At 43.6% G+C, this 20,356-nt stretch overlaps 4 protein-coding genes across 5 annotated transcripts; 2 read left to right on the top strand and 2 right to left on the bottom strand.

Annotated features, from left to right (window-relative positions):
- Positions 1 to 676: 676 nt before the first annotated feature.
- On the bottom strand, positions 677 to 3,828 carry LOC9630955 (probable receptor-like serine/threonine-protein kinase At4g34500). The gene is made up of 7 exons (XM_002967620.2): positions 2,464 to 3,828; positions 2,184 to 2,288; positions 2,004 to 2,126; positions 1,758 to 1,928; positions 1,561 to 1,690; positions 1,291 to 1,500; positions 677 to 1,225 (listed from the first exon to the last, which is right to left on the bottom strand). Exons 1-7 carry the CDS (start codon positions 3,096 to 3,098, stop codon positions 1,055 to 1,057), a joined length of 1,545 nt encoding a protein of 514 aa, XP_002967666.2. The 5' UTR covers positions 3,099 to 3,828; the 3' UTR covers positions 677 to 1,054.
- A 209-nt stretch (positions 3,829 to 4,037) lies between these two features.
- Positions 4,038 to 6,181, top strand: LOC9630954 (probable flavin-containing monooxygenase 1). Of its 2 annotated transcripts, none has more exons than XM_002967879.2 (6): positions 4,038 to 4,530; positions 4,724 to 4,964; positions 5,020 to 5,189; positions 5,250 to 5,599; positions 5,650 to 6,000; positions 6,085 to 6,181. In XM_002967879.2, exons 1-5 carry the CDS (start codon positions 4,108 to 4,110, stop codon positions 5,984 to 5,986), a joined length of 1,521 nt encoding a protein of 506 aa, XP_002967925.1. In that variant the 5' UTR covers positions 4,038 to 4,107; the 3' UTR covers positions 5,987 to 6,000; positions 6,085 to 6,181. The 2 variants fall into 2 exon arrangements, with proteins under 2 accessions (XP_002967925.1, XP_024528346.1); XM_024672578.1 differs by having other exon boundaries at positions 5,650 to 6,010.
- On the top strand, positions 6,132 to 7,828 carry LOC9633101 (GDSL esterase/lipase APG). The gene is made up of 6 exons (XM_002967878.2): positions 6,132 to 6,177; positions 6,269 to 6,648; positions 6,717 to 6,844; positions 6,907 to 7,140; positions 7,195 to 7,450; positions 7,509 to 7,828. Exons 2-6 carry the CDS (start codon positions 6,408 to 6,410, stop codon positions 7,703 to 7,705), a joined length of 1,056 nt encoding a protein of 351 aa, XP_002967924.1. The 5' UTR covers positions 6,132 to 6,177; positions 6,269 to 6,407; the 3' UTR covers positions 7,706 to 7,828.
- On the bottom strand, positions 7,737 to 10,544 carry LOC9633100 (probable glutamate carboxypeptidase LAMP1). The gene is made up of 12 exons (XM_024672577.1): positions 9,561 to 10,544; positions 9,437 to 9,504; positions 9,300 to 9,381; positions 9,154 to 9,246; positions 8,943 to 9,095; positions 8,817 to 8,891; positions 8,674 to 8,761; positions 8,544 to 8,627; positions 8,401 to 8,489; positions 8,224 to 8,337; positions 8,035 to 8,169; positions 7,737 to 7,977 (listed from the first exon to the last, which is right to left on the bottom strand). Exons 1-12 carry the CDS (start codon positions 10,542 to 10,544, stop codon positions 7,795 to 7,797), a joined length of 2,148 nt encoding a protein of 715 aa, XP_024528345.1. The 3' UTR covers positions 7,737 to 7,794.
- Between the last annotated feature and the right edge of the window lie 9,812 nt (positions 10,545 to 20,356).

The following is a 20,356-nucleotide window of genomic DNA, read 5'->3' as shown; positions in this document are numbered from 1 at the left end:
AAAACAACCTTGTAGCCGCTAATAACATCCATCAACGACTCCCTGTTAGTCAAAAGAGGTCAAAAAAGGTCTTTAAAGACTGACCATTGACTAGTTTAGGGTTCAAAATTAGAGCTCAAATTGTGACGGAGCAGCGGGATTTGGCATAGGCACTTTGGAACCGCGGGCATGCCCGACTTGAAGCTTCTTGCCCAAATGTGGATTCCCCCAGACAGGTAGTCGGTCCCAAGGGCGATGGCAAGTCTTGCAGGCTGAGGGCATTCGCCTCTCTACTCTGCACCGTGGCTCCGGTGGAGACCACAGTGGTATGCATATGGAACATGAAACGAGCTAGAACTTGCCTCTTTACGTGGTCTGTTGATGCGCTCAAGTTTTCGTTTGCGGAGAAGCCCAACGTCACAGCTGAGATCGACGACAATGTCAGGGATCTCCCTTCGCTCAAGGCTTTTCTGGAGATGCGGAAGTCCTTGGGGGAGGACTTCACGTTCATTGTGGATGGCGTTGAGACTTTGGACTCGCTAACAAGCAGGAAGAACATCTCAGCTTTTGCTAGACTCATGATTTGAAATTTACTTTTGTTTGGTCGGAGACGTGCCCTCTCTATTTCTCCGATCGCCTTCGTCTAGCACGGAACGCATCGATAAGGGGATCAACATCTACACAAAACAAAAGATCAGGAAAAGAGAAATTTCCCCTTGATTTTCTAGTACAGATATGCATTCGGTAGAACAGCTATTTGGATGGAGCATTGACTGAAATCCCAACTGTCAACACTGCTGATCTCTCGCCTCCAAGAGAAAGCTTTCCAGTCAAGGACAGGGACCTCCGCTCGTCCTCATCTGTGACACCATGTGTTTCTCTCTTTTGCTCTTCTTCTTCGCACTGGCAGCCCCACCAAATCCACATAAATCCACATTGCCACGGAGTTGCTTGACTTGCGCTGTAAGCTGCAAGAGCTCTAACAAAATGAAAACACCAGCACCAAAAAAAAAAAGAAACTCTTCCTTCTCCAGCTTTTACTTCACTTCCACGCTTATTTCTCCCGGATCCTCCTCTACACCTCGTACTTCTTCCAGTTTTGCTTGTAGATGGCGTGCTTGTCACCGCCATTCACTTCGTTCTCCTTGCCATCGGCCCTTCTGGAGAGTGGCGCTGGTTTTGTGGGTGCCTGGTGATGGTGGGGAGAATTTCCAAACGTCGATCGCTTCTCGCTTTGGGCTTTCTCCTGGAACAAAAGGAGAAAAAGTAAAACATGATCGGGTAAGTTGTGAGAACTGTGAGCGAACTTACTTGGCGGTATGGAAGCTCGTCTGCCTCGAGCATGTGAACGACGTGTCCCATCTTGGGCCTCCTCAGCGAGTCAGGATCCACGCAGCGGATTGCGACCAGCAACGCCTTTTTTAAAATCCGTGGAGTGGGCTTTACTTGCAACCTCGGATCGGCAACATCTTCCGAGTGCCTGTTTGCCACCATGACTTTGAGCCAGTCCACCAAATTCACCTGAATGATAAGATCAAAGTTTCCACAGTGAATACAAATGCCAAGCCGAGCGACACGTACCTCTCCGGGTGGCCTGCTGTAATCGACAGGGTCCCTTCCGGTTATGAGTTCCATGAGCAGGACTCCAAAACTATAGACGTCGCTCCTCTCGTTGAGCAAGCCCGTGCTTGCGTACTCGGGAGCAACGTATCTGTGACGAGAAAAAAGGGAAAAACAAAAAGAATGTAAGCATCTGGAGTTTCGATTTGCTTGCTTACCCAAACGTTCCCATCACTCGGGTTGTGACATGACTTTTCTCCGATCCCAGAAGCTTTGCGAGGCCAAAGTCAGATATCTTCGCGTTCCAGTCCCCCTCCACAAGAATGTTGCTTGCTTTGATATCCCGATGAACCACCTTGGGCTCCAAAGCTTCATGCAAGTATGTCAGCCTGTAAAGAAGACGCAAGGTAAAAAGAAAACAAAAGAATTTGATGGTTTCTTTCGTCCACACCAAGGAAACTTACGCTTTTGCAGTGCCAAGAGCAATCTTCATTCGTGCCTCCCACGGGAAAGCTTGAGTCTGTGATGAAAAGCCATGGAGCCAGTCCTCTAGGTTTCCATTGTCCACGTATTCGTAGACGAGCATCCTGGTACAATCGCGAAGAACAAGATTAAAATCGGGCTGGAACTTTAGAGATCCTCACCTATAGCAGCTCTCGGCGCAGTAGCCAAGCAACCTGACCAGATTCTTGTGACGCACCTTTCCAATCGCTTCCACTTCCACCCTAAACTCTTTCTCGGCCTGGCCGCTGCGAGCAAAAAAGATGGAAAGATCGTTTTACAAAAGATCAAGGACTTGGCATAGATCGCAAGAATGCCATGGATCACAGGAATGCCATGGATCACAAGAACGCCATAGATCGCAAGAATGCCAGAGCGCAAGCAAATCCAATCCGAGCGAGAGAGAAAGAGAGAGAGACTTACGTGTTGTTGAGTAGATTCTTGACCGCGACGACGCTGCCATCGGGGAGAAATCCCTTAAACACGACGCCATAGCCGCCCTCGCCGATCTTGGAGTCCTCGCAGAAGCCATTGGTGGCCAGATCGAGCTCCTTGAGGCTGTACCATCGCCCCCATCCCAGCTGGACCATCTCCTTGGGCTGGGGCTGGGGCTGGGGCGGCGGCTGCTCGCCATAGAAGGCGCTCCTATTGCTACTACTCCCGCTAGAGCTGCGCGTAGGGGTGCTCTTTGGGGGGGCGTCGTCCCCGGGAATCGACCTCGCGACCTTGTCCAGCGGGGCTCCTTTGTGATACGGGCTATGGTGGAGCGCGTAGGGTGGGACGATCACCACTTCCTGGATCTCTTTCGTGACGATGGGGATGCCCGACGATTTCCGCTGCTGCTGGATCGTGGTGGGCAGCGATTGCGACGAGGAGCAGCAGCTGAATTTCTCGTAGGAGTTGTGGCTGCCGGACGAGGATCGAGAGGTGAGCCAGATGATGAGCGCGAGGAGGATGAGGAGGATGATGGCGCCCACGCCAATGCAGATGAGAACCCAGAGGTGGAGGCCGAATACAAATGTCCCTCGCGAGAGCTCGCTGCTTAGCGTTCCTTCCATAGCTTAGCTTCGCCTATGTCACCCCCCTGCTTACGACCGATTGGGGCGCTCCAAATTCTCCGGATCCATGCGCCAAAGTCCTGCCTTGCGCGGCAATTCGGCGACCCAATGCCGAGGACTCACGGATCTGCCCTGCTCGCTACGAGCTACAAGGCGATCGATCCACCAGGGAATGCGCACGGCGCGCGCTCGTGATCGCGAATTCCGCGATCCAGATCGGTGCCGCCGCAGGATCCAGGAGCGGCTGGGCGGGATCCATCAGCCAGGCCCGGATCAAAGGGACGCGCGGCGCCAGAGATGAAAGAGGGCGAAAGGAGGGAGAGGATCAAAGAGCGAGGAAAGGGGCAGTAAAGCAGCAAGAAGAGGGGAGAAAAGCAAAAGCCTGTGGAAGCCTGCCCTTGCTGGTGGCTGCTTGTTGTCGCACACTACTACTCGAGGGCGGGATTGGAATCATGGCCGCCGCTACTCTCTTGCACAAAAGAAAGACGAAAAATTAAAGGTAAGGAAAAAAGGCCGAGATTTTGGGGGGTGGGGTTTTGGCGCAAGAAAATCTCGCGCACACACTTGGCTTTGGCTCATCCAACCAAGATTCCGCGCAAACGAATGAAAGAAACAGTGGTGGAATTTTTACATTGCGCGTGTGCCAAGATTCCGCCGGATGTTCCTCTGTTGGGACATGATTTGTCCAAACCAAACAGTTAGAAACATTAGGTCAAAATATACGTAAGGAATATTCTTTGTGTGGCCATGAATGTCAATGGTGGCGAGCGGATCATTTACACCCCCCTGGTGTCTATGGTACGATTCATACAGCGCAGCGACAGACTAGAACTATAACCTTGTAATATACAATGGTGAAGATCAAATAAATTTCGATCGCGACATTGGGTTACACGCTCTCCATGCCTCGTACATGGATAGAGCATAGGGGGAGAAATTAGGGTTCTTGGTTAGTGTTGACCTTTAGCGCCAATTATTTTCACTGGTGGAACGGTCGATCGGTCCAGCGATGGGGGACGATCTGGGCTTCGATCTGGAGTTCTCGCCAGCGGCGGCGAGGGTGTGCGTCGTCGGGGCCGGGGTGTCGGGGCTGTGCGCTTGCCGGCATTTGCTCAAGCGAGGAATTCGGCCCACTGTGCTGGAGGGCTCGTCCCACATTGGCGGGGTGTGGCGGAGCAACAGCGTCGCCATCACGCGGCTCCAGACGCCCAGCGTCGCGTACCAGTTCTCGGATTTCCCGTGGCCGCCGGGCACGCCCGCGTTCGCGACAGGGGGCCAGGTGCTCGACTACCTCCACGGCTATGCCGCCAAATTTGGGGTTTTGGAGTGTGTCCGGTTCGATTCTAGGGTTGTGGGTATCCGGCGCGATGGCGATCGCGGGCCATGGCAGCTTCTTGTGGAGCGCGGCGATGGCGACGGCGCGGCGCGCGAGGTAAGGGAGCTAAATCTCTGCTGCATTTTGTGAGATTTTCCAATTGCCCGTGTGAGCTTGGATGGAGGTTTTGCTCTTTGCTAGCGCTATCTCGTGCTTGATTTTGCTGCTCGAAAGATTTATTGCTTGGATCAGATACTTTGTTCTGGTGTGCGAGGCCAAAGTTTTGATCGCATTTTCTCTTCGTTCGCAGACGCTGGAATTTGATTTCGTGATATTGTGCGTTGGTCGTTTTGGAGATGTTCCAAGGCTCCCATCTTTCTCGCCTGGCCAAGGTGCCGACGTCTTCAAGGGAAGAGTGCTGCATTCGACTGAATTCTCGGCCCTCGACTCTGAGAATGCCTCGAAACTTCTCCGCGGAAATAGTGTCGTCGTCGTCGGCTTCTCAAAGTCCGCTTTGGACGTTGCCGCAGAAGCGGTTGAAGCGAATCAAGGTACGTCTCGATTTGTTTCTTTCCTTGCCTTTTCGAATTGTGATCGGCCATGCAGGGAAACCGTGCACGCTCTTGTTTCGCAGAGCGCATTGGATTGTCCAGCATTGGGACGTTTTTGGAGTGAACATTGCCTATTTGTTCGGAACAAGGCTATCTGAGATGTACTACCACAAGCCAGGCCAAGGTTTCTTTTCCAGCCTGTTAACCTCGCTCCTCTGGCCATTGGTAAGATTTGTGCTTCTAGAAACCATTTTAGTTCTCTTACGATGTCTAATAATTGAGCAGAAGTGGGCTACATCTAAAGTGGTGGAAGTTTATCTCCGGTGGACGCTTTCGCTATCAAAGTATGGGATACTGCCCAGCATACCATTTTATAAACAACTTTCTTCGTGCAAGATATCGGTAATACCTGACAACTTCATGGACTACGTGAAAGAGGGTCGTCTCAAGCTTTGCAAGTCGCCAAAGTGGCACTTTACAGCGACTGGAGTCATGCTCGATAACAAGCGCGAGTTGAAAGCAGATGTTGTTCTGCTTTGCACAGGCTTTGAGGGCGAAGTCAAGCTCAAGGCTATTCTTCCCGAAAGATATGCAGAGGTTTTGCAAGGACCGGACGGTGTAGTTCCATTGTACAGGTTCGTTCTTGTTTCCCCGGCTCCAGTTTCTAATAGTTTTTTATTTGCAGAGGGATGATACACCCACGAATTCCTGGGATGGCAATACTGGGTTACCAGGAGGATGTCTCAAATGTGAGAGCTTCAGAGATGGGAGCTCGCTGGCTGTCGTACTATCTAACTGGAAAGGTGAAACTTCCCGACTCTCAAACAATGAGCAAGAGTGCCAACGAGTGGGTGCGCTACATGAAGTGGTCGACCCCGTACTTCGACAGGGCATGCGTAGCGTTGGCCAGGACGTGGCACAGCGACGAGCTGTGCAGGGACATTGGCTGGAATCCGAGAAGAAAGAAGAACTGGCTGCAAGAACTTCTCTCGCCGTACTCCAACATGGACTACATTGATTGAAGAACATGCCCGAGGTTTGCAAAGGTTTGTTTGTTTTTCTTTCTGCCGGAGCACTTGATTACACAATGTGAGCTCATCATCTGGTCTGTTGTGGTCAGGAGGAGAGGATAAGAAAGAATTCCCTGTCCCACTCATTAGGGGCACAGGAAATGTGAAGCTTTGTTTTCGAATAAGGAAGGCCGGCTTTTAAAGTAAGTACCGTCTTTGTCTATTCACATGCAGGGGAAACCATTCACTCAACCAACACCGTTTTTGATACGTCCACCCGTGTGCCACCACCAGACGGTACAGGGAAAGCAACGTTTTACTGCTCGATCGATCTACTGCGAGAAAGAAAACAGAAAGCAAAGTAAAAGGACGCAGTTATAAGGACGAACATGATGAGCTTCCTTGTGTGGCCAGAGACTTGGTCTCGGAAGACATGTCTGCCGCAAGCTTCTTCGCAACACTGTCACTTATCGCCAGCCTTCTCTCCTCGCGGTCAAGAGCTTCTCAGCTCGTTCCCGCCCTTTACGTATTCGGAGACTCGTCGGTGGATGCTGGTAACAATGACTACATTGGAACGGTTGTGAGGGCCGACTTCCCTCCTTATGGGAGAGACTTCGACTCCCACAAGGCGACCGGACGATTTTCCAATGGTCGCGTTTCGAGTGACTACCTGGGTATGAAAAGAAATTTTGATTGTTGTCGCTCCCAGCCACTAACTTTTGAGATTTTTCCCTTGGTGCAGCTAGCCTGCTTGGTTTGCCACTTCCTCCGCCGTACTTGGATCCCTCGGCCAAGGGAAGCAAAATCATCCAAGGTGTTAACTTTGCAACAGCTGGTTCTGGTCTGTACGAGAAGACGGCGGCACTGCTCGTAAGTCAACTTGAGAACTTGAGTTGGCAATCATGCTCATTTTTTTCACTTTGTTGTGATAGAACGTACCAAACCTGCCTAGGCAAATTTCGTGGTTCCGGAACTACAAGCAGAAGCTCGTACAACTTGCTGGCCAAAATAGAACAGCGTCCATCCTTTCCAAGGCGTTTATTGTTCTTAGTTCCGGAAGCAATGACTACATCAACAACTATTACTTCGATCCAGCACTGCGGGTAAAGTATACCAAGGATGCATTTCGTCAAGTTCTCATATTTTCTGTCGAGAACTTTGTCAAGGTATGACCCTGAAACCTCTTTCTTCTCGTGTATGAGCCCCATGCTACTTTCCAGGAAATGTACCAACTGGGCGCTCGAAGAATATCGATTGCAGGCCTTATACCACTGGGATGCATCCCGTCACAAGTCACGCTCTACGGGAAGGGCCAACTCAAGTGTTCCGAGTTTGAGAACCAGGACGCTCGTCTTCACAACCAAGCGTTAGAATCATCCGTACAACGTCTACGAGGAAGTATGACTGACTTGAGAGTTGCTTACATTGACGTCTACACGATCTTCTCCAAAGTGATCCAGCAGCCTGAAAGTTATGGTGAGTGAGAGCAGCATTGGAATAGCTTCTAATGGAGACTACTTGTGTTGCTAAGCAGGTTTTGAGCACACTTTAACGTCTTGCTGTGGAGTTGGACGGCTTGCGGTGTCTCTTCTCTGTAACAAGCTCACTCCTGGTACCTGTCGTGATGCTTCCAAGTATGTTTTCTGGGACAGCTTCCATCCAAGTGATGCCATGAACAAAATCCTTGCAAAGGTTGCGCTGGATCAAGCTAATGCACAGCTCTTCCATTGAAAGCTCTCTTCTCTGGTGGTGACACAGAGAGAAAAAGAAAATGGTAGACATATACTTTATAAAATGTAAGCTCACATGTACTTCCAAGATCAATGGAAATTGTCGGACAACACTCGAGCTGCATTTGTGATGGCTCTCGCTACTTTCCAGATCTCGTGTTGCAGCACACTGGAGGTGCTCTTGTCCATCTTGGCCAATGCATTTGCCAGTGCCAGGCTGATACCTGGAAAAGACTGCGAGCCGTAGAGGTCACTTGTTGTTTGTCCATAAATCTGTTCCAGCCAGCCGAATCACTAAACGGTTCAAAGCTTGATCTTGCAAGGGCTTACCAAGTGCTTACTAGAAGGATCCTGTGCCAATCCCATTGGGTCTAAGAATGAGCGCTCAGCTAGCATAAGCCGGTCGTTTAAGGATCTGCGCTTTAGAGACGACTGTGTGCTTGTGCTCGTGCTTGTTGCAAGCACCTGGCAAAAACGCTGGTCATAGCATCACCCGGATTCTTAAAGCCTGTTCCTTACACTGGCTTCCGCATTGATTTGCCTAGCAGCTGACTGCAGCTCAGAAATCGCCCGGAGTAATGGTGTAACGTCGATATCTTCTGGCAGGAGGCCTTTCAAGGTCCTTACATCGGCCTAGAACTGCATAGGCTTAACTTCTCTTCGAATAATAGCTCGAATAATAGCTCGACTGCGTACCTCCAACACACTTGCGTAAGAACTGTAGTCAAATGGAATAATATCGTCATTTATAAAATGTATTGAAAGCAGTCCCCATATCGCAGACACTGCCAGAATTACACTATATGTGGTCACTCTCGAGAGATAAGGAACGGACTTACTTGCAACGTGACGCTGAAACAGAGGATCGCCAAAACCTTTCATCCAATTGTAATCATCGTATAACGAGTGATACACAGGAAAACCTGCAAACAACCTAAGCCAAAATAATTTACGAATTGCACACCTTACTTGTCTGATATCTCAAGTCGTAAGAAGGAATACCGGCACGGTGAAGGAAAGAGGAAAAATCAGACCTACTGCCTCCAAGCCTGCCAATCTGTTCAGACATGGAAAAGCATTTGCATCGCTTACAAAACATTTGCTATGCTTACCACAGGTGTAGCATTTCTGTTCAAAGCACACCACGAATCATACACGCTCTTGAACACTGAATTGGGATCTTTAACCTGAGGAAAACACGAGAAAAGTAAAAATTAGCATCGATTTGTCGGCCAGACCTTCTTAGTGACTTGCATGAGTAGATTATCGAGCTGAGGTGTTCCACAACCATCAAAGTTTGGACCACCCACGGATCTATCTACATTGATGTAAGCGATTGCTCTAGCAGTGAGCATGTCCAGATTCTGCTCAACCCACTCCGTTGATCCGATCTGTCAACCAAGAGGCCACTTTCAGCACAAGAAGATCAAGGGCGAACAAGTTACGAACCAAGCCGTATTCTTCCGCGTCCCAGCTACAAAACACGAGTGTTCGTTTCGGCTGCCAACCTTGCTTGAGAAACTTTCCAAACCCTCGTGCAATCTAAGAATGTCCAGAGCGTAAAGTGAATTAAAGTAGAAGAACGTCAAAGTTACCTCAAGTAGGCAAGCAGTCCCACTACTCGGATCTGCTCCTCCAAACGTCCATGCATCTCGATGGTTTCCAACCAGTAGGTACCTGGTAAAAGCTCCACACAAGCAATGTCAAAAAGAACGTTCCAAGCTGAGTAAACCTGTCTGGTTCTTCGGAGCCTTTGATCATCCCGATCACATTTCTAATCGCCGTCACTGTGAGATTTCCCTGCACACACCTCGGCTTGCTTGTTTGCGCTCTTTCTTTTTACTTTAACAGCCTACTTCATAGCTGAAGTTGAGTTTTGCCGGACCCCGACCAAGCCGATACTCTGGCAGCCGCAAACCACCTTGCCAGTCCGCTGGAGCAACTTCTCCACCCAAAGCCGCAAGAATTGGCAAAGCATCCTGTGCGGAGATCGGCAGTGCTAGAATTTTTGGAAGCTTCGTCTCGGACAAGTCCACCCTCTCGGCATTCGGAGTGCTCGGCCATCCAGGAGTAAGAATATCCCCGGAGGTTAGAAGCACCGATCCTCGCTGAACACCACTGGGTGGCAACCACTGCGAAGATGGATAAAACCCCTCGGTTCCATTCTTTGCGTAGTCGAAAGGATCCGAGAACACCAGCGCAGCCGCTGCCCCTGCTGCTGCCGCATTGGCGACGATATCCCCTCGAAAGATCTTTCCAATCCTCGCAAGGACCACCGCACCACGGACATCCACCCCTCGTTGCCTGAGAGTTTCGAAGTCCTGCGCACGGCCATAGTTTGCATAGACGGCCTCTCCACACACTGTCCCAGATGGAACATAGGGGAAAAACGTTGGAATCACGTCTGGATTGCTCGTGCTAGGATCGCCCTCCACGGCCTCCTCTTTCAGGCCCAGCGATAGCGTCGACCCGTTCGGGAGGAGCAGCGACAGCGATCGCTGGAGTGGATACGAGAGTAGCACCTCGAAATCCGCGTAGTGCGTTTGAATCCCTGCCGCCTGGAAACTCTCGTAAACAAACCTCGCGGTGTGGAAATTCTGGGGCGTCCCGGCGACATGGGGCTCCCGCGTGAGCTCCAGGAGGAAGCCGCTGATGGAATCGTTGGAGAGGCCGGCCACAAAATCCTCCTCCAGCCGCTGGATGCTCCACCGCGAGGAGTCGAGGCGGCGGAATTGGATGCTGAGGGCAGAGGAGGCGATCAAGAGCACGGCCGCGAAGAGAATCCAGGAATGCGCCCTGGACAGCGCCGCCTCCACCGCCAAAGCCCTCCACTTCTCCATTTTGGTAAACCCCAAGTTCCAGGAAATTTTAAAGGTTAAGGCAACAAATATTTAAATTGTTACCTTTAACGTTCAATAGAATACTTTATTATTTTTCATATAATGATTTCTCCAATTTAGATGTGTAAAGTCCAAATGATGCTATATACTAATATTACGTAATGAGATTTTGATAACCTTTCAATCCGGACTATTTGCTTTTGTATATAAACTAGAGTTTTTGGGCTTATTTCTATATTTCATTTTTATATTCCATGCATTGACAAATGAAAAAACTTAAAAAGTGTTAACAATTACAATTTGCATTTGATAATTTTTACTGATTTTGATATTTATATATGTTGTTGATGCTATTATGGGTATATTGTCTCATTTTTTAAAATTAATTATAGTGTTGTTTTCTATATTACTAACAAAATTAATAGCATTTTATAGTCCTATTGATAATATGTTTGCTAGATATGATTATTAAATTACATTAAATATTTTTTAATGTTTCATTCTCAATAATAAAAACAATTTGATAGAAATACAATATAAATTATATGAACATTAAGTGTACATCCATCTCCCATATATAAGATGACTAATTTTGTAATAATAATTAATAAAAATATAAGGGTACGAACAAAAAAGCTACAATGATTAATAAAATTTTGGATTTGATATATGTCACACTATCTCTTTCAACAAAACTATACTATGGATTAAGTATAATTAAAACTAATTTTTAGTGTACATTTTTATACTTCCATTATAGAATAAAATTTAACTTAGTCATTTTTAAAATTAAGCTATGCATTTTATGAGTAACTTTGTTTTACATATTTAATTTATTGTTTCTTTACTTTTTAATAATATATTATAGGGAGAATAATTAGCCACTAGGCTGAAATGAGATATATAAATATATTTTATTATATTTTAAATATTACTTGATAAGCTATATTATTAAAATGATTACATCTTTGATTTACACAACTATATGTTATTATAAATATAATATTTTTTTATATTTTACTTTTTTAAAATAGTATGTTAGGAGACTAAAAAGTTAGTATATGCTCACAAACATTTTTAGAGAATAGAAGTGTATGTAGAATATTCACTTACAAATTTCTTTGAAGATAAAGTTTTTACACCTTTTTATTTTTATAACATCAAGTTGTACTAATTTTTTAAAATTAAATTAGTAATTGTTATATGTTCATGTACTTACATTGAACTTGAAATATTATTTAAATATTAATTTTTTCTATTGTTCTAAAATACATTAAACGTACTATTACAAAAGATGAGATTGATTATTTTAATTTTAATTTTCTTTTGCTATGTTATATTCATACAAAAAATGATCACCAATAAACATGATATTGGTTTCTCTAATAACTAAAAAATTATAATTAAGGACAAATATTTATTCCAACAAGGAAATTTTAAAGAATTCATTCGAAATTATAATAGTGTGTCTAAAATATAAAGCTGAGAATATCTTGCATCATGACCTTGCATAGGATGAAAACTGCCAATTGAATGGTATACTTGTCATGAATTTTGAAATAATATGGTCCATTGCCAATCATTCATCAATATTTGCCTCCATAGATGCAAATGCCAAAGCACTATTATAATTTCGAATTAATTCTTTATATTTTCCTCGTTGGACTGTTTTGTCTAATAATTTATGAATCATTTCAGGGAATTCAATTTGTTTTTCTATAAACACACGTCCGCCATGACAACATTGTGATTGTGTTTCAGAAGCAAAAAGAAAAACTTTACAATAGTCACAATGTTTATCCATGAGACCAATATAATCTGCTTCACATTTACCATCTTTGTTGTTTTGCAAGAATCCTAAATATTTAGTATTTTCCATGCTTTCTGTTCCATTTCCAGGATTTACTTCATAAATAGGTTAGGTAATAAATTCAATAGTGTTTCTAAAAGCATTTTCTATGGATATCAATCTTGGAATTATTAAATGAAACCAGGTTTGTCACACTTCCATCCATGCTTTTATTCATATATCAAGATGAATTCAAACTTGCTGAACTTCCATTTATCATACAGTCTTCATGTAAAATTAGATCATGTTTTCCTCTTTCTTTTGCCACCCATTGATCTATAGAAGATTTTACAATCTCTTTTAGAAAATAGAAACTTAGATAGTGTGCACTAGACAGTGAAAATAAGTAAATAGACAAACCACAAGAAATAGAAGCACACTGAATGCTGCCCTTAGGACTTTCTAATTGTCCCTTAGAAAACACAGAAACAAAATTATCTCTTGACAAATGCATGAGGCAACCTAATTGTGTAGTCCTTTTTACTATGATTCAAAACAATTTCTTTTAGCCCACGTGTCTATTTAGTTACACTTTCTAAAAGCCTTTGACAGTAAAGAGTTTTACCACAGCATTTCAAGGTTTTAGTTCACAGGATTTATTCTGCCCTAATGCCAGTTTACTTTGGTCTTGCAACAGGTCATGCAGTTCACGCAAGAAACTACAACAAATGTGAATTCACGACAACCAAAAGTCAATGGTAATCACCTCGAGGCTGTGGTGTGACAATCAGAGCTACATCACTTTGGCAGGCAGCCTAGCTAACATTTCTGCACAGAGCACTTCGACATTCAAAGTATGAAGATGAGATTTTTGAGATAGTATACTGTGGCACAGGAGACATGGTGGCCAATATCTTCACCAAGTCCTTGGTTTGACTTGTCCACTCCACTCCACTATCCTTATCAACAACCTCTCCACTTTGAGGAAATTACACCTCCCTTTCTAACTCAATTTCCTGTAGTAATACATTTATTGCCTTAGACAACAAGAAAAAATTTTAAAAACCTTTAGCTCTTACATACAGTAGGAGTAACAAACAAACACTTCTTTTCTCTACCCAGCCAACATTAATACATTACCAATTTTATCACGAACACAATCGTCATCCAACTACTTGGCTGGGACTCCTTGGTTCTTATGCTTGCAGCTGGAGGTGGCATTGGGGTTGGTTCCAAGGAATCCAGTGACTCTTCCAGACCTCCAACTTTGTCACGAGCTTCTCTAGCAGGATTTTCTCACAGGAGAATGAGGAATTGACATATTCTGTCAAAGCCAACGAGTCTGCTATCTTGAGCAAAAAATGGAGCAAGAGGCTTCCACACCAGTTTGAAATTAAGCCACTCTTTTTCTATTGAGACGGCACATTCTAAAAATATAAAGTACCTATATATAGGAATAGATACAAAGATTAATTTGTAATGCATAGGTGGGAGGGAGATGCTGATTACTGCAGTTTTTTTTTTCTGAATTTTGCGACACATAGGCTTTTCATAGAAATAAACAGTTAATTTCAATTGCACATGAATACTGAACATATTATATTTATTTGTCACATATTGGATTGGAAAACTTGTAGATGATACTGCTGCTTTTCAATATCCTTGCATTTGAGAAGACAACAACTTTTGCTAGCTCATATTAGCTAAATTTTAAAAGACAGAGAAAAAGACATTCTTGGCCTCAGTGTGTGTTGAGTTTTCTTGATCTCAGTTTTGCTTGTACCAAACTCCCTTAACCATCAACTTAGTAGACTTTGGTGGACAGAATGACGGTTCTTTTTTAAATTCGGTTGCAACCTGGGCCTCAGGCAGCACTTTGCACAAATAGCAAGCACATTTGCAAGGTCCATAATGACAATGATCTAAACAAATGTAGTATTGTTACCTTGTTTGAAACTATGAAGGGTGCTACGCCACTAAATGATCTATACCAAGAATTTCAGCGTACCAGAGGTGTTCATTCGTATCTAAGTTTAAATGAGATATTTCAGTGGAGGCATTCACAGCAAAAAAACTCAACATTTGGAATCTAGTGAGGGATTCTTTGGAACGGGCTCAACAAAGGCAAACCAAGTATGCAAACCAAAAGCACCGGGATGTAGAGTTCCAACTTGGGGAGAAAGTGTGGCTGAACAACAAGAATCTAAGGTTACCAAGTGGGATCAGCCAAAAGTTGACCCAAAGGTAAAAATGCATGTATTCCTAAAAATGAACTAATCTTGAGTTCCTTAAGCAGGTTTGTGGGGCCTTACGAGATTGAGGCACAAATTGGTAAGGTGGCTTACCACCTCTGACTTCCTCGAGAGATGGGGAAAATGCATCTTATATTCCATGTGAACTTACTCAAGCCGTATTTTGAGGATCTGATTCGTAAGGACCAAGTAAAACCTTTATCTAAGGTTATCTAAGGGGAAGAGGAATATGAAGTCGAGGCCATCTTCAATGTGAGTGACAAGGATGCGAGGTGAGGGAATTCCATGTGAAGTGGAAAGGATTTTCACACTACGAAGCAACATGGGAACCGGAGGAGAACTTAGCGAACATATGGGATCTAGTGGAGGAATTTCTGCAAAGTAGAACTTTATGTACTTATGCAAGAATCTATTTTGAGAAATTGAGCAATGTCATATATTGGGACCTAAAGGTGCACTAAAGGTAAGCTAATTAGCATGGGTTAACTAGGTCGACCAAACATAAGGAACCCTTTAGTAAAGCAAGGCTAGGTTCAAGTCTTAACCCCATACTAAGGCATGGTGAGGGGAGGGGTATAGGGACACCTATATTCCGTTGTCATGGGCTCTTGGCCAGGGAGGCTAACTTAGGCATACTACTAAGTGGGGGGATGCCCTCGGAGACATGGTTAACAAGTTGTATGATTAAAAAGATGCATTCGATGTGAGCATCAAACTTCTTCTATAGGTGGTGGAGTTATAAGGAACCAACTCCCCAAGGTGTCGAAGGCTAAAGGATCCCTGAAAGCACGACCAAAATGATAAAGAGTTCATTGGATGAGACCAAGTTCGAGATCGAGTCCGAGACCGACTCTAAGACCGAGTTCGAGACTAACTCCGAAACCGAGTTTGAGACCGAGTCTGAGATCCAAGATCAGGTCCAAGACTGAGTCCGAGATTGAGTCTGAGACTGAGTCCGAGGTCGGGTCAGGTTCGAGACAAAGTCCGAAGTTGGGTCCAAGATCGAGTTCGAGGTTGAGTCCGAGATCGAGTTCGAGACCGAGTCCGAATACTAATACAGGTCGTGGGGTGAAAGCCCAAAGCATGTGTCTCCTGGGGGGGGGGGGGGGGGCTGTAGGGGGTTTCAAAAGTATAGTAGAGATAGTGAGGTTCAGGAAACAATTTTGAAAGAACTCTTCAGTGGTGCTTCCAAACTGACTTGAGATTGAGATTGGGGCCGAGGGACCTTGGGTGGGAGTGAGCATGGACTCGGGTGGTGTCGGAGAGGCCACCCAAGGAAGTGCTCAAGAGTAGCTCCCACTCCTAGAAGGGAAATCGACTATGATGCTCCCAGCTCATATGGAGTGGTGCCCCACTTGAGTACCTTGCGGCTTATTGGTCCTTGCCCTTCCTAGAGGTTTGGGCCTTCCTTTTGAGATGGAAGTAGGGGAGTAGAGGTACCCATATCGGGCTGTTAGGCCATGGTGTTTCCCCTCGGCATCCCGAAGCAAGAGTTGCCCCCAAGGCTTAGGATTTAGAAGGTCCCATAATCAAGTGTTATTGTACCAAGGGATATTAGGAACTTGGAGGCTTAGTGTGCTTGGCTGCTTGTGCCTGTGGGGAGTGTAATTGAACTTTAAATCTAGTCTAACCTAGAGAGAGGGATTGGGAGAGATCTGGGAATCCGTGGATGGATGGCTAATGCTCCATTGCTCGTGCAACAAGTAGCTGAAACCAAGTAGAACTAAGTAGGAGTTTAGTTTGAAAGTGGCAGAATTGCACTTTTCTAAAACAAGTAAGAGGGCATTCTTTTTCACCCAATTTATTGCACCCTCTGTCATTGCATTTATCTCCAACTCATGATCACTATCCTCACTATCCTCTCTTTCATTCTCTTGTGTGATTTGATTATGCTGTGCAATTGGATAGTTATTGCATCTCCTAGCCCTTGAACCCTGGGAAGAAAGATTGTGAGAGTTAAAATTACCAACACTAGAACCCATAGACATTTGTGGGTGTATTTCCCTTTTTTCGAATGAGAGTGTGAATGAAGATTTATAAATTCTAGACAGTATGCTACAACAAACCCCTCAAGAATGTATTCTACAAAGAACCAAGTCTTTCTTTTATATGCAATAAGCTTACATCAATGGTTATTTTTTTTCCTTTCAAACGGTTATATGGCTTTACATAGAATCTTATTTCAAATTTAATAATTTTTAAATTCTGACAAACCTAACATTTACTAACCAGAAAGCATAGAGTACAAATTTAAAGAAGTGACAAGAATACTCTTTTTGCAAACATTTTATTTTATGTTCTAGCAAATGTCCCTATCATTGCATGTAGTAAATATTTAAATTATTAGAACAAAAAGTGTTCTTTAGAACATTTTTATCTATATAATATATAGAGAGTTATTAAATTATTAGGTTTGCCATAACCTTAAAATTTTAAAATTTATAATGTTTGTACTAAATTACAATTGAAAATTGAGCTCAACTCGTGAGCTGAACTCTTCAACTCGTGAGCTCAAGTATGGTCCGCGCCTTAGGGAGCCTTGGCAAATGAACTTAGATAAGGCCAAGGCAGTGTTAGTTGGATAGACAAGGTAAGCTGGCAAATTGGAAAGGAAAAATTTTGTGGTTTACAATAAACTGCCCCTTTTTAGGTGATAAGGGATGATACATTATTGCCAGTAGGAGAAGAGTAGGACATGCCAATGGTGACTGATGATGAGGTCAAGGGGAGGATTCGAGTGCTTTGCTAGATGCTGAAACAATTGGTTGTGGTGCAATCGGCAGCCACACTTGAGGGGGATGGCATACTCAAGTGGTGGCACTAGTATATGATTGAAGACTTGGTATAGGGTCTTGCATAATAAAGGTGAGGTTTGAATAAATTCTTCTCTTTTGAGGTGAACTAAGCACGGGATGGCCTTTAGACAAACAAGGAGGAGGCACGCATATAGATTCCAAAACTATGGAGGAAATAGATCAAGCAAGAAGTGGACACAAACTAAGTGGTGGACAACACATTGGATTTCTAGAAGTTGCTAGTTCAAAAGAAAGTCAAGATCACTTCTTGGCTTGTAGCAAACAACAGGCTGCTAGTAAAACAATATTTCTGGAATGATGCAAGCTAATGATGCAAGGAGTGTGGCAAGGTAGAGACTATGCAACATAGATTGTGGGAATGTGATATGGCAAAGGAAATATAACATTAAATTCTCAGGGTGGCTCATGAGATAGGGGACATCCTAGAGTTTGAAGCTAGGTGTGGCGATATGCTTCACTAGTTTGAAGGAGCACATGGTCTGGCCGCAAGTTTGGCTTGGAGGTGCATCACATGTTGTGGAGAGCACGATTGGAAAATGTGAATTCAATGGGATAATATTGGTGCTGAAGTTGGAACATCAGTCTGGGAGGCAATGGGCCACGAATGTTGAGCAATATGGAGAGCAATAGGAATACAAGCAATCTAGGAGATATGTAACCATCATCACTTCAACAGGCAACAAGCAAGAGTATCTGCTATTATGGCCATGTGGTGGAGACTTATTGTGGTAGCCATTTGCCTCCACTACATCATCCTAAAAGAACAACTAAAGCCCAATTGTTTGGGGGACTGGCAAAATACATGGCTCTCATGTTTTGGCAAGGTGATCGATGACAAGATCCATTGGCAATGGCACCTCCTTGACGCTCTTCTTCGTTCAGGGGGGAGACGTGATTTGAAGGAGACGACCATGTTCAATTTTACTTTAGGATTACGTCCAATTGAGAGATGAGAGTGTCACATAGAGTAGCTCGGTGAAAAGGTGGCATGCCTAATTTTTGTATTAGTTCCTTTGGGACATAACAAATGTACATACATGTTTATTGAAAATGTAGAAGAAACCTCTCCATCCTTCTCTATAGGTTTTAGAGTTCTTTATCTCTCTTTATGCTGCTTGTAAAAATCTATAGTGAAACATAAATTAAAATCTAAGAAAAGCACTACAAAGAATGTCAATAATGTACAAAATAAATATAAATAGTATAGTATATCTAACATATGCAAGTGTGACAGTTGTAATGTTACTATCATCTATTATGATGTTTGATGTATGAAAAGATCCAAGGAAGAGTTTTTAGCATGTGATGTCAATTTTGATAGGCATGTAGATCCAAAATATCCAATCCAATTATCGACGCGTGTGAAATATTATTTGTTTGTCAAATTTTAAGTGTTAGGTGATGTCAATAATAATAATTCTTCAATGATAGATTCAATTTTCAGTATGAGTCAAGTTATATCCATAAGTGTGAACACTAACAGCTCAATGATATTTTGAGTAGTTTAGGTTCTTACATAACACAAATAAATTTATGGATGAGGATTCATCTAATTCATAAGTTAATACAGTACAACATATCTAATATGGTAATGCAATATGCATTATTTATACTCTTTAAAGTTCCTGTAACAAATCCAAAACATGTATGAAATATTGATGAGAATGCATCCTTTCTATAAAATTGGGAGAAATTAATATCAACTAAAAAATTGATATAAACTAGTTATATTGTCATTAAAATATACAGAATAAAGAACAATAAATTGATATAAAATTTATTTTTATCATAAATGATAAGATAAAATAAGATCTATATATACTGATGTGGTGATAATGATCTGTGATATAATGATGTAGTGATTTAAGGCATTTGGAATGAATGGCCAGGAAATTGGTTAGGGTTAGGGTAGCTACCAAGGTTAGGGTTAGAGTAGTAGCCAAGATTAGGTTTAGGCTAGCCGTCATTTGTACCATGAGTTGAGTGTGGGGAGTGATTAAACATGTGATAGATTGAGAGTGAGTGATCATTCCCACGAGACATAGAGCACGAGTGATTGAGCATGCAAGAAATTGAGTCGAGAGCATAAGAAATCTAGCACGAGAGATTGGGAGCAAGTGAGATTGAGGATGTAACTAAAACGATGCTATCAAAGGTGAGTTTCTTCTATTTGTTTGCTTTTTTTTTCTTCCCCCTCTTCTTAAGCAGCCACTTTGGGCATTTTTGCTTGACCTTAGGGATTTTTGCACCAATTCAGTTAGTTTTTCTTGCCACTAGGCTGGCCACCTTAGGCAATTTTACTTCTTGGGGGCCGATGTTATTCAAATAACCTTGGTCCCTGGCTGCAAAACTTCCCGAGGTCAAGTTTAGTTTGACTACCTTGGGTAGTTTCACTTCCTAGGGGGCCAAGGTTATTTAAACAACTTTGGTTCCCCATAGCCGTAAAATTGCTTGAGGTCGAGTTCAAGCTAGCCACCTTAAACAGTTTCACGGACTAGGGGGCCAAGGTTATTTGAATAATCTAGGCCCCCAGGCTACAAATGTGCCTGAGGTCAAATTAAAGCTGGCCACTTTAAGTAGTTTTGCTTTCTGTGGGGCCTAGGTTATTTAAATAACCTTAGCCCCACGGGCTGCAAAACTGCCCAAGGTCAAGCTTAGGCCGGCCACCTCGGGCAATTTTATTGTCTAGGGGGCCTAAGTTATTTGAATATTCTTGGGCCAAGTTGCAAAAGTTCTCAAGGTCGAGCTTAAATCACCACCTCAACCCAATTTTTTGTCTTTATGTCTTTAACTGTTTAAAATTTCTTATTATCTTTATTTAGTTTAACTAACAAAATTACTTTTTTTGTAGAAGAGGAAAATAATACCACCTCAAAAGGTTGTTAGAACTAAGAGAACACAAAAAATTGAATTCAACACTAATAAAGATATCACAATTGATATGTCTATCAATAT

The sequence above is a fragment of the Selaginella moellendorffii genome, unplaced genomic scaffold, assembly GCF_000143415.4.
Source record: "Selaginella moellendorffii unplaced genomic scaffold, v1.0 SELMOscaffold_9, whole genome shotgun sequence".
NCBI classification, from domain to species: domain Eukaryota; kingdom Viridiplantae; phylum Streptophyta; class Lycopodiopsida; order Selaginellales; family Selaginellaceae; genus Selaginella; species Selaginella moellendorffii.
The sequence above is the reverse complement of the archived record's forward strand: the minus strand, read 5'-3'. Positions and strand labels throughout refer to the sequence as shown.